At 52.2% G+C, this 13,525-nt stretch overlaps 1 protein-coding gene across 6 annotated transcripts in view; it reads left to right on the forward strand.

The window, feature by feature from the left end:
• FRMPD3 (FERM and PDZ domain containing 3) overlaps positions 1-13,525 on the forward strand; it is a 66,620-nt gene that overhangs the window by 46,740 nt on the left and 6,355 nt on the right. For all 6 annotated transcript variants that reach the window (XM_064713099.1, XM_064713101.1, XM_064713102.1 and 3 more), the window contains 2 exons: positions 7,591-7,735; positions 12,248-13,063. In XM_064713099.1, the coding sequence (XP_064569169.1) occupies positions 7,591-7,735; positions 12,248-13,063 (961 nt within the window). The remainder of the gene's footprint in view (positions 1-7,590; positions 7,736-12,247; positions 13,064-13,525) is intronic.

Genomic DNA, 13,525 nt, shown 5'->3' on the forward strand with positions numbered 1-13,525 from the left:
GGGGCTCTGCATCTCCCAGGGGCTTCCCCCTCCTGCTGGGACCAGCATTTGAGAGTGGCCAATGCTTCTGAGCCAGCTCAAAATGGAGCTGCAGGCATGCACCTCCCTTCCTCCCTGGTGCAGCACTGCAGATTCCTCCTGTACCTGCCAGGAAGGACAATGCCAGCATCTCCTGCCTGGCACCTGGGCAAGCCTGGCAGCCTGGAAGGGGGCACAGGAGGTGGCTGCTCCCCAGTGCAGGAGGTGTGGGAGAGCTGCTCAGCTCCAGGCTCCCCTGGCTGTGCAGCTCCACAGCTCCCACGGGAGCAGAGGGTTTGTTCTTTCTGAAATGGCTTTTCCAATGGAGCATTTCTCCTCTCTGATTTACACAGCTGCACACTGCTGGGCTTTTTGTTATTAACAGTCCTGACATTGGGACAAAGGCTGCTGAAGCACTCTGAATGTGAATGACAGAAGGTGCTTGGGGGACAGCTAGATCACCTGAGCCTGGGCAAGCTCTGCAGAGGAGCACAGGAGCTGGCCCAGGCTGTGCCTGTCCCTGTGCTGGCTCTGGGGCACTGGCTGCTGGCCAGGCACAATTCAATCAAAGGCATTGGGGCAATTGACTTTGGTCTCCCAGCAGGGCCTGCAGCCAGCCTGGTGCTTAAGCTGAGGTCAAGACTTGAGAGAGAAAACCAAAGGAAAAATTAATTCAGAAAGGTCCCTGGCTGCTGCTGCTGTGCCTGGAATGTGGGTACTGGTGTTGGTGTCCCAGGGTGTGCTTCCAGCCTGCCATGGAAAACAGAGCACCATGCACAGCTGGGGCTCAGCCCTCTCCTCTCCTCCTGGAAGGGGCCAAGGAGCCCCTTCCTGTCACAGGTGATGAATGTTGAGCCCTTGAGCCAGCCCCAACCCTGGCTGTGCTCCCTGGGCTGATCACAGCAGGGATGGGCTGTGCTGCTGAAGCCAGAGCCCAATGTGCATTTGCCAAACCCCAGTGTGAAAACAGTGGGGAGCCACATCAGAGTCACCTCACCTTCCTCCTGCTCCTGCAAGCCCTGACTGAAGCCCCTGGGATTTCTCCTACAGGAAGAGCGAGGCTTTGGAGAGACAATGGGGCTGAGCTCTGATTCCTTACTGAATTAATCTTTATTTGCATGAAACCATTCTGAAACACCATCATCATCTCGTGGGGGAGAGGGAGGGATTGAGATTTCCTTTGGCTCGGTACCTGGGTGGGAGGGGCAGACACAGATGCCTGCTTGCAGTGGGATGAAAAGCAGAGGAATAGAATATAAAGCAGGGGAATGGGATAAAAAGCAAGGGAATGGGATGTAAAGCAGAGGAATGGGATGTAAAGGAGAGGAGTGGAATATGAAGCAAGGGAATAGGACGTCAAGCAAAGGAATGGGATGAAAAGCAAAGCACTGGGATGCAAATCTAAGCACTTCCTATCTCCAGCAGCACCCAGAGCCCTGCCTGCAGGCACCCAGGAGAGGAGCCAGCCAGAAACAGGAAATGCAGACAACATGTGGAGAGGATGGGTTTCCAAGCCTGCAAATCCAGATTTGATTTGTTCATTAAAAAAACAAAAATAAAGCCCCAAACCCTACCAAAAACTGCAGCCCTCTAAGGAAGGAGAGTGCTGCAGGTCTAACCAAGGCAGTGCCCTTATTGATCAACAAGTGGGAAATGGTGGTCCTAGTCACAAGCAGCCTGGTATTGATAGAGCTGAGTTAATAATGCTGCAGGGGAGAGAAGGAAAGGTCAAAGTAGAAGTGAAAAATTGGCTGCTGCCTCATTAGGCCCAGGTGCCTGTATTATTAAATAAAAACTTGGCAGTGCACCTCAAGTAAACCAAGGAACATAAATTATGTAAATTCATCTCCCATCTTTCTGCTGCAGTGCATTAAAGGAAGCAGAGTAGGACCCAAAGTAAAGGAGGGAGATTAAAAGGAAATGCATATCATCTTAGAGGTTATAGTATGAATAGATTGGGTCATAAATTAATTTCAGTATGAGGACTGTTAAAATCATCTAGCATAACCCTGGCCAGAAAATTTCCTACAGACCTTTGTTTGAGCAAGAAAATACCCTCCAGAAGGACACTCAGATCTTATTTAAAAGCAGAGCATTATAGAAAAATCACTTTATCAATTATAAACTAATGCAAAAGTAATTTCTTCTATCCAGTATAAACATATTTTGTTTTACTTCACAGAGAGACTGGTTGTCAAGCAGGAAACTTTGAATGAAAAGGTGTCCTTTCCTCATGAGGCCTAGAAAATCTGGGAAACCATTATGCATGAAAGATGAAACCATCAGTAATTTCAGGCTGGTGTTACACATGTAGATGTAGGAAGAGCATCCTTGCGAAAATTTGCTTTTTTTACATGTTGGCACATTACAGGTCAGACATGAACCTTTACCTGGGCATCTGATGTTTGTCCAGTTTTTAGAGCAGTAGGATTATCCCACTAAGTTTGCTTCTGTGTAAAATTTGGAGTTTTCACTTTAAAGGTGCTGCTGTGCTGACAAAACACAGGCATTTCTGCTTTGCAGAGCCCTGGGGCTGCTGAGGAGCTGGAGCAGCAAGAATGTGCCTGTGAGAATGAGGAAGAATGGTGGGCATGAGGCAGGCCAGAGGAGCCTGGTGGGAGGACAGCCAGGGGTTTTCCAGGTTGAGAAGTGTCTTGGTTTGGAAATACAGGTGCCAGCTAAGGAAGGCAGGAGCCTTCCCTGAAATGGAGAAAATGAACCCCCCTCCCTCCAAATTGCTATACATTTCAAATTAAGGGGCTCTCAGGCAACAAAAAATATGGGAGCAGGAAATAACAGTTCTTTAACAGGGAAGGAAATAAAAGGATAAAATAAACAATGCAGTACACTAGAACAACACTGCCAGAGTCAGAACCCAACCTGACACCCTGTGGGTCAGGGTGTTGGCAGCAGTCCCATTGGAATTGTGGCTCAGCCCTCCTGCAGTGTCAGGGCTGGTTCTGCTGGAGCAGGGATCCTGTAGAGAAGGATGGATTCTTCCTCTGAAGATCCAGGGGAAAAAGAGGCAGCTGCTGTTCCTCTGGGGAATCCAGTGGAGAAGCCGTGCTGGTGTTCCAGAATCTCCAGATTATATCCAGGTAGGAATGCTTGGCTCCTCCCTCTGGGCTCACATCTCCCAATGGGATGCTGTAGTTCTTATCAGCCATGCAGGGACATTCAATAGCTGTTATCAGCAGGTGTCCCCTCCCAAGGGAGGTGTGAATGTGGTCACTCAAAGAGAGAGATAAGGCAAACTGCCCCCTTGACAAAGGTAATCTGCCATACAGATGGTAATGGAAAACATCTTGCCTTGCAATCTGGAATAATAAACTACTCCCCATCAGTGATCAGTATCGTATTGTCTCCTGATCAGCACCTGGGACAGAGAGCTCTGCACCTTGTGCTGCCAGGGCAGGGAGCAGGGCTCAGGGGAACAGCACTGCTCTTGGCCTGCTGCATCCCTCCCTGCCTTCCAGCTGCTCTCACAAGGCTCTGCCCTACTGCACCCCTGGGTTTGGAAAACTTAGGAAGATTCATGCTCTTCCAGGTCGCTGCCTTTTTGTTGGGTTTGGTTGAGATTGAACAGTGAGTTGAGAAAACTGCAGGGAGGTAGACAGGGATAATAAACACAATAAACCCCAGCCCTGTGCAGTCCTGACCTCAGGCAGGACCCTCTCTGCCTCTTGCAGGATGTTTCCAAGGGAATGGAGATGAATCCCCTTTGCCAGAACCAAGGAAGCCCAAAGCACAGACTGCAGTTCTTCAGGGCTGTTCTCATTTAGAGCAGCTCCCCACAAAGCTGCCCTGAATTTGCCATCTAAAGCCCCCAGCACCCTGAGCTGGAAGTGCTTGGTGCACCTGCTCACAAAGTCAATATTTGCTCAGCTCACCGTGCCTGGCTGTCTCCGCAGGATCTCGTTTGCTTTGCCCACATAGAACAGGGTGGCCAAGGGTGCCAATGCCTAAAAATAACACCTCCATTAGCTGCCAGCCCTGGCACCTCCTCCTTGTGGAATCATGTCCCAGGGGAACAGGGCTGCTGCAATCATGTTGTCTCTTTGCCTCTTGGCCCCATAAATCACTTCCAGATCTGCTGGCTGCTCTCAGAGGGATGTGGCAGCAGGGTGGACATCCCAAAGCAGCTGAGCTGTTGCAATCTCAGCAAAACTACTTAATAGAGTAGAGTGGAAGAGAGAGAGTCAGTCGTAACCCCGTGTGGGAAGGGCTCAGATCCTGTGCCAGAACTCTGTCAGTGAGCAGCAGAGGAGCCAGCAGGGCCAGGGGAGATGCACAGCCTGACTGCAGCAGCTTTGCTCACCACCAGTTGTTTCTTTGATTTTTTAAGATTTTCTAAGTCTTCTGATGTTAACATTCTTGTAGCAAACTTTCTCACACACTTTCTGTAAATAACTCATTGTTTTGCATTCCTTTATAGAGAAAGAGAAAGTTGATGTACTGTTGGTTTGTCCAGTGTCATTGGAGAGGTGGCACTGTCACCCTCCAATCCATTGTCACTTTTGGAAAACTATAAATGTTGGAGTCAGAAAATAAACTGCCCTTTTTTCTTCACCTTGAGAACAGCAGTGTGAGCTTGTGTTCTTTCGTGTCCTATAGTGACAATCAGTGTCTTTGTAAAAGGTCATAACCCATGAGCAGGACACAGACCCGGATGTTGCTCTAGGACACAAAATAAAACAACATGACACTGGGCTCTCCAAGGTAAAAAAGAGGGAAGGTTTAATTCTGACTCCAACATTTATAGTTTTTCAATAGTGACAGCGAATTGGAGGGTGACAGTGCCACCTCTCCAATGACACTGGACGAACTAACAGTCCATCAAATTTCTTCTCCTCCATAAAAGAATGCAAAACAATGAGTTATTTACAGATGGTGTGTGATGAAATTTGTTACAAGAATGTCAACATCAGAAGGCTTAGAAGAACTTAAAAAATCAGGGTGACAGCCAGGCACTGTGGGCTCCCAGGCCATGGGGAGATGACACATCCACAGCACAGGTGGATGGCTCCAAGCTGCACCTGAAGTGATTTAATCCCCAATAACAATATTTAAATGCCTGACAGTTGAAGAACCCTCACACAGCTCCTCTGTCAGTGTATCAGAGTAATCTTTTCTAAGCTGTAACATTAACCAGGTTCTAGATTCCTCCTTTTCAGAGCAGAGTGCCACAGTTAACCCCTGCATGCCATGCGTTTATAGCTGGAAGCCATTCTGGAGGCTGGACCTGCTTGGAGACCTGGTAGGGAGCTCACAGCACCCTGGTGCTTCATTGTAGTCAAGGAACACCAGTCAGGGTTGTTGTATCTCCGTCCTGTCACCCTTCAGGAGGACTGATCCAGGGGCTGTGTCCTGCAGCAAGAACCTGCAGTCCCATCTCTGGATGGGTGGGAGCATCCTGAGGCAGAGGCAGCTGAGCAAAAATGGAAACATGGAAAGATGGAAATGGGTCCTGGAGATGCTGGTCACCAGCTGGGAAATGTGGAAAGAGGGAAATGGGTCCTGGAGATGCTGGTCACCAGCTGTGGCACTGGGGCTGCCCTGGGGCTGCAGGGTGAGCACTGACAGGGGGGAAATGAAGGTTCATAGCCCTGTGCCGCTCTGCCCTGGTGGGATTCACACATGGTGGAAACTGTCCCCTGCTTCTCCTTTAGGATTGGGACTCTCAGCCCACCTTGGCCTCTTGGTTTAGTCTCCCAGCAGTGGGTGTCCATCACCCACTGCCTCCTTCCCACTGGGATTTGCTCCCTCCCTTGTTGCTGGCACTCCAAACCCTGCAGAGCAGAGCAGGGAAAATGCACAAAGATGTCCTCATTCAAGAGATGGCTTGAAAAATCCAGGAGAGCTTAGCCCTGTGTAGAAGCCACTTGTTTTAAGGATGCTTCATACACAGAACACATGGTTTCCTTTCATCACTTATGTCAAGACTGGAGCTGGGCTAAGAGGTGTCACCCCCCACCACTGCATGCTGCCTCCTCTGAGCTATGTTGAGAACCTCTTCACTCCTCCCTCTCTGCTTTGGTACTTCCCCTTTGATCTGTGTCATCTCAGGTTTATTTTCCAAAGAGAGAGCCTTGTCAAGCAGGCAGGGGCAGAGCCTCTCAGCAGAGCATGTTCACTTGTCAGGCTGCTTCTTCTCCACATCAAGTTATTTCTTTTCCTTTATCTTCCTGCACAGCAGCCAAAGAGGGAACTTCTTCACCCTGGCCCTGGGAGAAATGTGCCAGGGGCCGGCATGTCTTGGGGATCTCATGTTGATGGCTTTACACCCAAGTTTGTTGCACTTTATGGTCCAGAGCATGACACTGGCCTAAGGTGGGCCTTGCTGTGCCAGAATTGGCTTTGTAGCTTACAGAAGGAAATATTGAGCAGAGCACAAAACTGGCCAGTGGGTACCAGGAACCTCTTGTGGTTATAAAACAAGAAAACCAAAATAGCTTTAATGCTTTTCACACTGTGTAGGCTTAAGCATTTTGTAAAACAGCCTTGGTGTTCCCTGAGTGTGGTAAATGAGTTCTTCTGAGTCCTGGAGGGCTCAGTGTGCAAGAGGCTGAGTGTGTAGCAGTTCAGCATCCCCAGTTGGCTCAGATATCCCCTGTACCCAGAAGTGCTTTGTGCAAGGGGTAGGTGAGGGCAGGAGCTGCTTTTGCCATAACTGTTGAAGGCACCTGTCAGTTTTTCCCATCTCATGGGTCTGTTCTGAGCAGAGCTGGGGGCTCAGATGGAGCAGAGATCTCCCAGGTGAGCTGTGCTGACAGAGGCTGCTCTGCTCAGCCTGCTCCAGCAGTGCCCAGGACCTCACTGGGTGGGTAACAGTGAATCCCACCCCAACAGCTTCCCTGGCACGCTGATCCTCTCCTTGGGACAATCTGGGAGCTGGGAGTGACACTGTCTGCTGCTAGATTGTGCTGTGAGGTTATATGTGTCACACAGATCATGTCTGAGTTTTATTTCTCTTTAAAGCAAAGCTCTTTTTTAGCATGCAAATAAATACTCTCCTAAAAGGGAAGGCACCATCTGCTCCTAAGCACAAATTTAATTTTCCAAAGGGTTAGGTTTAAATAAGATCCACAGTCTCAGAGTGGTAGCTGGGGGAACCTGTAATGGGGTTTGGCCCTTTTGGCATCCTGCTGGAAGCAGATATTTTAATTTATGGTAGGGAAACACAGTGCCTGCAATGAGAGAGGGGTTCTGGCAGCTCCCAAACTCCCTGCACTTCTGGCAGCTCTGGAGACTCCCAAACTCCCTGTGCTCCTCCAGAGGCCCTGATGGTTAAACAGGTGGTCTCAGAGCACTGATATGCACACAAAGGATCAGAAGGACATTGTTGTGGGTCCCTCAGCAATCAGGAACCACAGCTGCAGCCAGGCACCCTCCTGTGCTCATCTGGGTGAGCAGGAGCCAGGCTGTGCAGCTGGCTGGTTTCACCTGGCATTGCTGGGAGCACCAGCAGCTCACCAGTTCCACCAGTGCAGGGCCCAGCAGAGCCCTGGGCAGCTCTGGTGCCCATCAGCTGAGCCAGGGGCCCTCACTCTCTCTGTCCCTCTTGCCTTGCAGCCCCTGGTGTTGCTGATGGAGTGGCCTGAAGCCACCAACTTCGCCTGCCTCATCGCGGGCTACTGCCGGCTCCTGGTGGACTCCAAGAAGATGATCCTGTCCAGGGCCCCCAGCCAGCCACCCCCTCCTCAGATTATCAAGGCAGGTACGTTTCAGCCTCTGCTTTCTGTGCCAGCCCCTTGCCCAGCCCCCTGCCCTCCCCTGCAGCATCAGGGAGGGAAAGGCTTTCCCTGACACAGCTCCCATTCACCTGGAGAAGCAGCAGGCTCCCTCTTTAACCAGAAAGCAAGGAGCCAAGAGACAGGTGCTCATTGTGGGTCAGCCAAAATGACTTGTGGTGTCAGCTCAGCCCCTAAACACTCCCCATGAGCCGTGCTGGCAGCTCCTGGAGCAGCTCCAGGAGGGGCTGTTTGAGGAGGAGCCCTGTGAGGCTGCCAGCCACAAGCTGGGGCTCACAGAGCAGCCTGTGCATTCCCTGGCTGGCATCCTGCTCCACCCGAGTGTGTGAGCTCAGGGGCTGCATTCCTGCTGCCTCTGACACTGCTGCCCCCAGCCTGGGGCTCTGAGCCTCAGGGGCAGCCTGTGACAGTGGTCACAGGGGTTTGCAGGTGAAGGGAGAAACCAGAATGTTGACTCTATGTTCAGAAGGCTTGATTTATTATTTTATGATATATATATATTACATTATAACTATACTAAAAAGAAATAGAAGGAAAGATTTCTTCAGAAGCTAGCTAAGTGAAGAATAGAATAGAAAAGAAAAGAAAAGAATGATAACAAAAGGCAGCTCTCTCGGACTCTGAGATAGCTGTCTTGATTGGCCATTAATTATAAACATTCAAGATGGCTCAATCAAAAATCGACCTGTTTCATTCTACAGCAGCAGATAACCATTGTTTACATTCTTTTTCTGAGGCCTCAGCTTCTCAGAAGGGAAAATCCTAAAGAAAGGATTTTTCATAAAAGATGTCTGTGACAGCAGCCCTGTGAGCGTGGCTGCTCTGCTGATTTCCTAAATCAGGAAGGAAACTTGGCTGCCCCAGCTTTTCAGGGGGCAGAAGGCTGGTCTGGACACAGCAGGAGCTTCTGTCCCAGCAGGCACCAATGCTGTCCCTTAGGGATGGATTGCAGGTGTGAGTCACCCTCCAAAAAGAGCAATGATTCTCAAGAGTGATTTCAAACGAGAGCCAACCATGAACCACATGCTGCTGCTCACATCCAATATATTTTGTATAGGAACTGTAAAATAAGGGTTTAGTGACTGGAGATGGGCAAAATACCAACCCAAGGTCACTCCCAGACCCCCCAAGTGACACTGCAGCTCCAGAGAGCTGTGATAAGTGCTCAGTTTAGGTCCAGTGTCAAAACTCCCTTCCAAGGATGGGCCTGGCCTGGGGAGGAGTGCAGAGGGTCCCTGGGAAAGCCCTTGGTGCCTTTGAGGAAGGCACCCAGGCATGGATTTGGCACCTGTGGGAGGACACACTCACAAGAGGGATCAGGAAAGCATCTGCAGCAGCCTCAGAATCCAGGACAGGCCTGGCAGGTGATTTTGGTGTAAGTACAAGCAGTTTCCTCTCCTTTCTTCCTCTGTGCCCCTGACTGACAGCTGTCACTGTGTTCTGCCCTGCTTGCCCTATGGAAATGCATTCAATCTCATTTTGCTGTGAGCAGAGGGTGTTTGCAGCTGAGCTGGTTTAGCTGCCATCAGAGTGCTCCTTCCCTGGCTTGTGGGACACAGGGACACAGGGGGACGTGGCTGTGGGGAGTCAGAGAGGGGCAGAGCACCCCACACCCAAGGGCTTGGCAGGAGGCTGGCAGCACCACAATTCCTGGCATCTGGGGATGTCTCAGCACGTGCAGGAGGTTTTTTCCCACATTCTGTGGCAATAGCCAGAATTTTTTTCCTGAGGTTTTGCTTCAGGGTCTTCATCCAGCCCTCTACCAAAGAGTTGTAGGTCTTGCCCTGCTCTTGTCAGTCTCAAATAACCAATCTCAGTAACCCTGCAGGGTGGGAGTCATGTGAGAGGGACTCACAGAGTGGGCAGGACAGCAGTGGGTCTGTGCCAGCCTTCTCTGGGTGCCCTGCTCCATCCTCCTGGGTGCAGTGAGAACCTCTGTGACCCGTGGGGTGGAGCAGGTCCCTTGCAGACCCAGGGCACTCAGCCCAGCCACCCTGCAGGAGGAGTGGGTTTAGGGTGTGCTGGGCAGTCTGCTCACATCCTGCTCTCCTCAGGGCTGCAGGCTGAGCTGTCAGAGCTGGCTGGATCACAGGGAGCAGGGATGCTGATCATTAGCACATCCTTGCAGGAGAGAGCCCCACTGGGATGAATTAAGTTAGCCCAGACTTCCCAGGCTGCAGGCAGACTGTGCCAGAATCTTAAATGTAAAAATCAAGCCTTGGCCCATGCTTTTACCTAGAAGAGGAGCACATCCATCTTCCCTGAGGCCCATTAGAGCCTCCTGCTGAACAGCAGACATTTTTAGAAATGCACACGCTGTCTGAACGTTGTCAGTGAGATCCATCTCTGCATCTCCCTGAGGAGCCATATGCCACAGCCTTGCCCTCCAGTGTGCCCTGCTGGAGCTACGCAGGTGATTCAGCTCCCTGCCCCTTCTTCTCCCCACTCTCACCCTCAGCCACCATCAGCTCTGTGCCCTTAGCTGCTCTCTCAGCTCCTTGTCAGGCAGTTTTCTCCCTCCTGAGCATGCAGCAGCTGGATTTTGGATTTTTGGGGTTTGGCCCCATTCAGCAGCAGGCCTTGGCATGGGCAGCCAGCAAAGCCTCTACCTCAGCCTTTGCCACCCTCCTGAAGCCCACACATGCCCAGCTCTGGCAGCCTTGTGCTCCCTCACCCAGCTGTCATTTCATGGCCAGGCATCAAAGAGATTTTGTTTTTATTGGGATTTTAGCATTGCAGGTGATGAACAGTATAATACAAACATGTGTTTGGGGAGACAAATTGTCCAATTTGTCGAGCTAATGAATTTAATTAGGATTTATTTGATTTAATTTCCCCTTGGTCAGACAGAACCTGCATCCCCTGGCTCTCAGCACAGCTGCACAATCCAACCTGCAATGCAGACAGATTCCCCTCCTGAGGGATGGACCTCTGGCCAGAAATTCAAGTAGTATTTCAGCCACTTTCCCTGCACAAGGGAACAAGGGGAGGCTGTCACTGGGAGATGCTTAACAGCAAGAGCAGCAGGCTCTGTTGTAGCCAGCCTGATCCAGTAGCTGTCAGCCTGATAGAAATAGCACATGGATCACAGGCAGTGAGGGACAAGGGGCTGTTCCCGTCACTGGAACACAGCCAAACTGCAGTGGATGTCTCCCCAAAAGGCAATATTACTCCACTTTTAGTAGTCTCCTGATGAACACCGCTTGGTGTGGCCAACATTACCCAGAAACGGCAACAATTCCTTCTTGCCATATAACATGTGAGCTGGCAGGCTGGGGCTGGAGGTCCTTGTTGGAGCAGCTGGGCTGCTCCTGCTGCCCTCTGGACACACTGGTGGGTCAGTGATGAGCACCCACATCCCTGTGTCCAGTGCCTGCTGTGCTGGCCAGCCCTCCTCTGCCTCTGTCTACCCAGCAGAGGGATTGAGCTCAGGGATCTGTCCTGGCACCAGGACTGTTTCATGTCCTCATCAAGGACACAGTGGAGTGAGAGCCCCCTCAGCAGGTTTGCAGATGACACCAAGCTGAGTGGTTTGGTTGATAGTCCTGAAGGATGGGTGACATCCACAGGGACTGGATAAGCTCCAGCAGTGGCCCCTGGGAATCCCATGGGGTTCAACAAGGCCAAGTACAAAGGCTGTACCTGGGGCAGAGCAACCCCAGTACTGATCCAGGATGGGGATGGACAGATGGAGAGCAGCCCTGCAGAGGAGGACTCAGGGATGCAGGGGGATGAGAGGCTGGACAGGACCCAGCCATGTGCACTCTCAGCCCAGAAAGCCAGGAGTGTCCTGGGCTGCCCAAACAGCAGCAGGACCAGCAGGTCAGGGGAGGGGATTCTGCCCCTCTGCTCCACTCTGGCCAGACCCCACCTGCAGTGCTGCCTCCAGCTCTGGACTCCCCAGCACAGCAAGGACATGGAGCTGCTGGAGCGAGTCCAGAGGGAGGCCGTGAAGATGATCAGAGCACTGGAGCACCTCTCCTAGGTGAGAGAGTTGGAGCTTTTAATCTAGAGAAAAGAAGGCTCCAGGGAGGCTTTTTAATAGGACTTGTAGCTATAGGACAAGGGGCATAGGTTTTAAATTGAAAGTAGATCCAGATTAGATCAAAGAGGAAGGGTTTTATGATGAGGGTGATGAGGTGTAGGCACAGGAGCATTCAAGGTTTCCTTGAGTGTTGGACATGGCTCTGAGCAACCTGATCTAGTTGGTGTCCCTGCCATTGGACCAGATGGCCTTGAAATGCCCCTTCCAACTCCTTCTGTGGTGCAGGACATTTTTCCTATCTCATTCCTGGCAGCCAGGCCCAGCAGGTTTTCCAAAGGACAGCCAGGTGGGCTGGCTGTGCTGCAGGGAGCGTGGGTGTCCCACTGGAGGGCAGAGAGCACAGGGATGTTTCTCCAGGGTGGGCAGGAGCTTCCCCAGCTGTTTCCCCTCACTGGGTGCTGCTGCTAACGCTCCCGTTGTGCTTTTGGTTTAGATTACATCAACGCACACAACTTCCAGCGGCCTGCCACGGCAGGGCACGTGGGAAAGAAGGAGAATGGGCTGGTGGGTGGCTCTGCCACTGTCCCCGGAGCAGCCGGGGCTGCTGCCAGCCGGGACTCGGAGCTCATCCGCTTCTGCTACCTGCACATGCGAGAGCAGAGGAAGGAGAGGGAGAGCGCCACGGATATCAATGAAAACCTGATCTTTTTTGAGGAAACTCGTCCCAGGACCAAATCTGACCCCACTTCCAAAAGCTCTGGCCAAGGCTACAACGGGGCAGCCAAGGAGTGCGACCCGGCTGGCCTCGAGCAGGAGAGGCAGGGCAGCAGGGCCAGGGCTCACACCATAGACACGCACCTGCGCGGCGACAGCGCCCACCTGTACTGCGAGTCCTGCCAGGCCAAGATCCGGAGCCAGCTGGCCTCGGGCACGGCGGGCAAGCCCGGCAGCACCCGCGACACCACCGTGGACCTGATGTCGCTTCCCCCTCCCGGCAACGACGAGGAAGAAGACGAGACAACGTCCCTGCTCCCCGCCATCGCCGCTCCCCCTCCTGGCTTCCGAGACAACAGCTCCGACGAGGACGACCCCAAGCGCCGGGCGGCTGCCCAGAGCCAGGAGCAGGGCCGGCACCTCTGTGGCATCCTGTACGACGAGATCCCGGTCACCCTGATCGACAGCGTGCAGCCACGGACCGTGCGGGACCACGCCCAGGAGCTGGATGATGCCCTGGTGTCCACCCTGCAGGCGCTGGAAGCCCTGGCTGCCTCAGAGGATTGTCCACATCCCCCACCACAGCAGACAGCAGGTATTTCCGTGGCTGTGACTCCCTTTTTTCCCTATAGCCTTTCTTTCCTACTGTACATCCTTCCCTTTAGTCTCGTCCCATCCTGTAAGTGACTGTGAAGCAGCTTCTAGTAAAAACTTGTGGCAGCAGGCTGTAGCAGGAGCAGCCAGGTTGCTGCTCAGATTTCTGAGAAGCTGAGGTGGGACTCCTCTCCCTGACAGAGGCTGAAGGAGTCTCTTGGTTTGTCCCAAATCTGCCATATGCCACAATGCTGGGGTGAGTCCATAACCAGCCAGCACTGCGTGTTCCTCCCCACTGTGACCCCTCTCACCTGGGACCTTTGGCCATCGGTCTCTGCAGGTTCCCACCCAGGTTTTGCAGCATGTGAGCCCTTCACAGGGCAAACCTGCTGCCAGATGGGTGACTCTGGGACCAGCCTGCTGGCAGCACAGTCCCTTGTCCCACTTCCCACCTTGGTTGCCC

The sequence above is a fragment of the Zonotrichia leucophrys genome, chromosome 4A (assembly GCF_028769735.1).
Source record: "Zonotrichia leucophrys gambelii isolate GWCS_2022_RI chromosome 4A, RI_Zleu_2.0, whole genome shotgun sequence".
In the NCBI taxonomy this organism is placed as follows: domain Eukaryota; kingdom Metazoa; phylum Chordata; class Aves; order Passeriformes; family Passerellidae; genus Zonotrichia; species Zonotrichia leucophrys.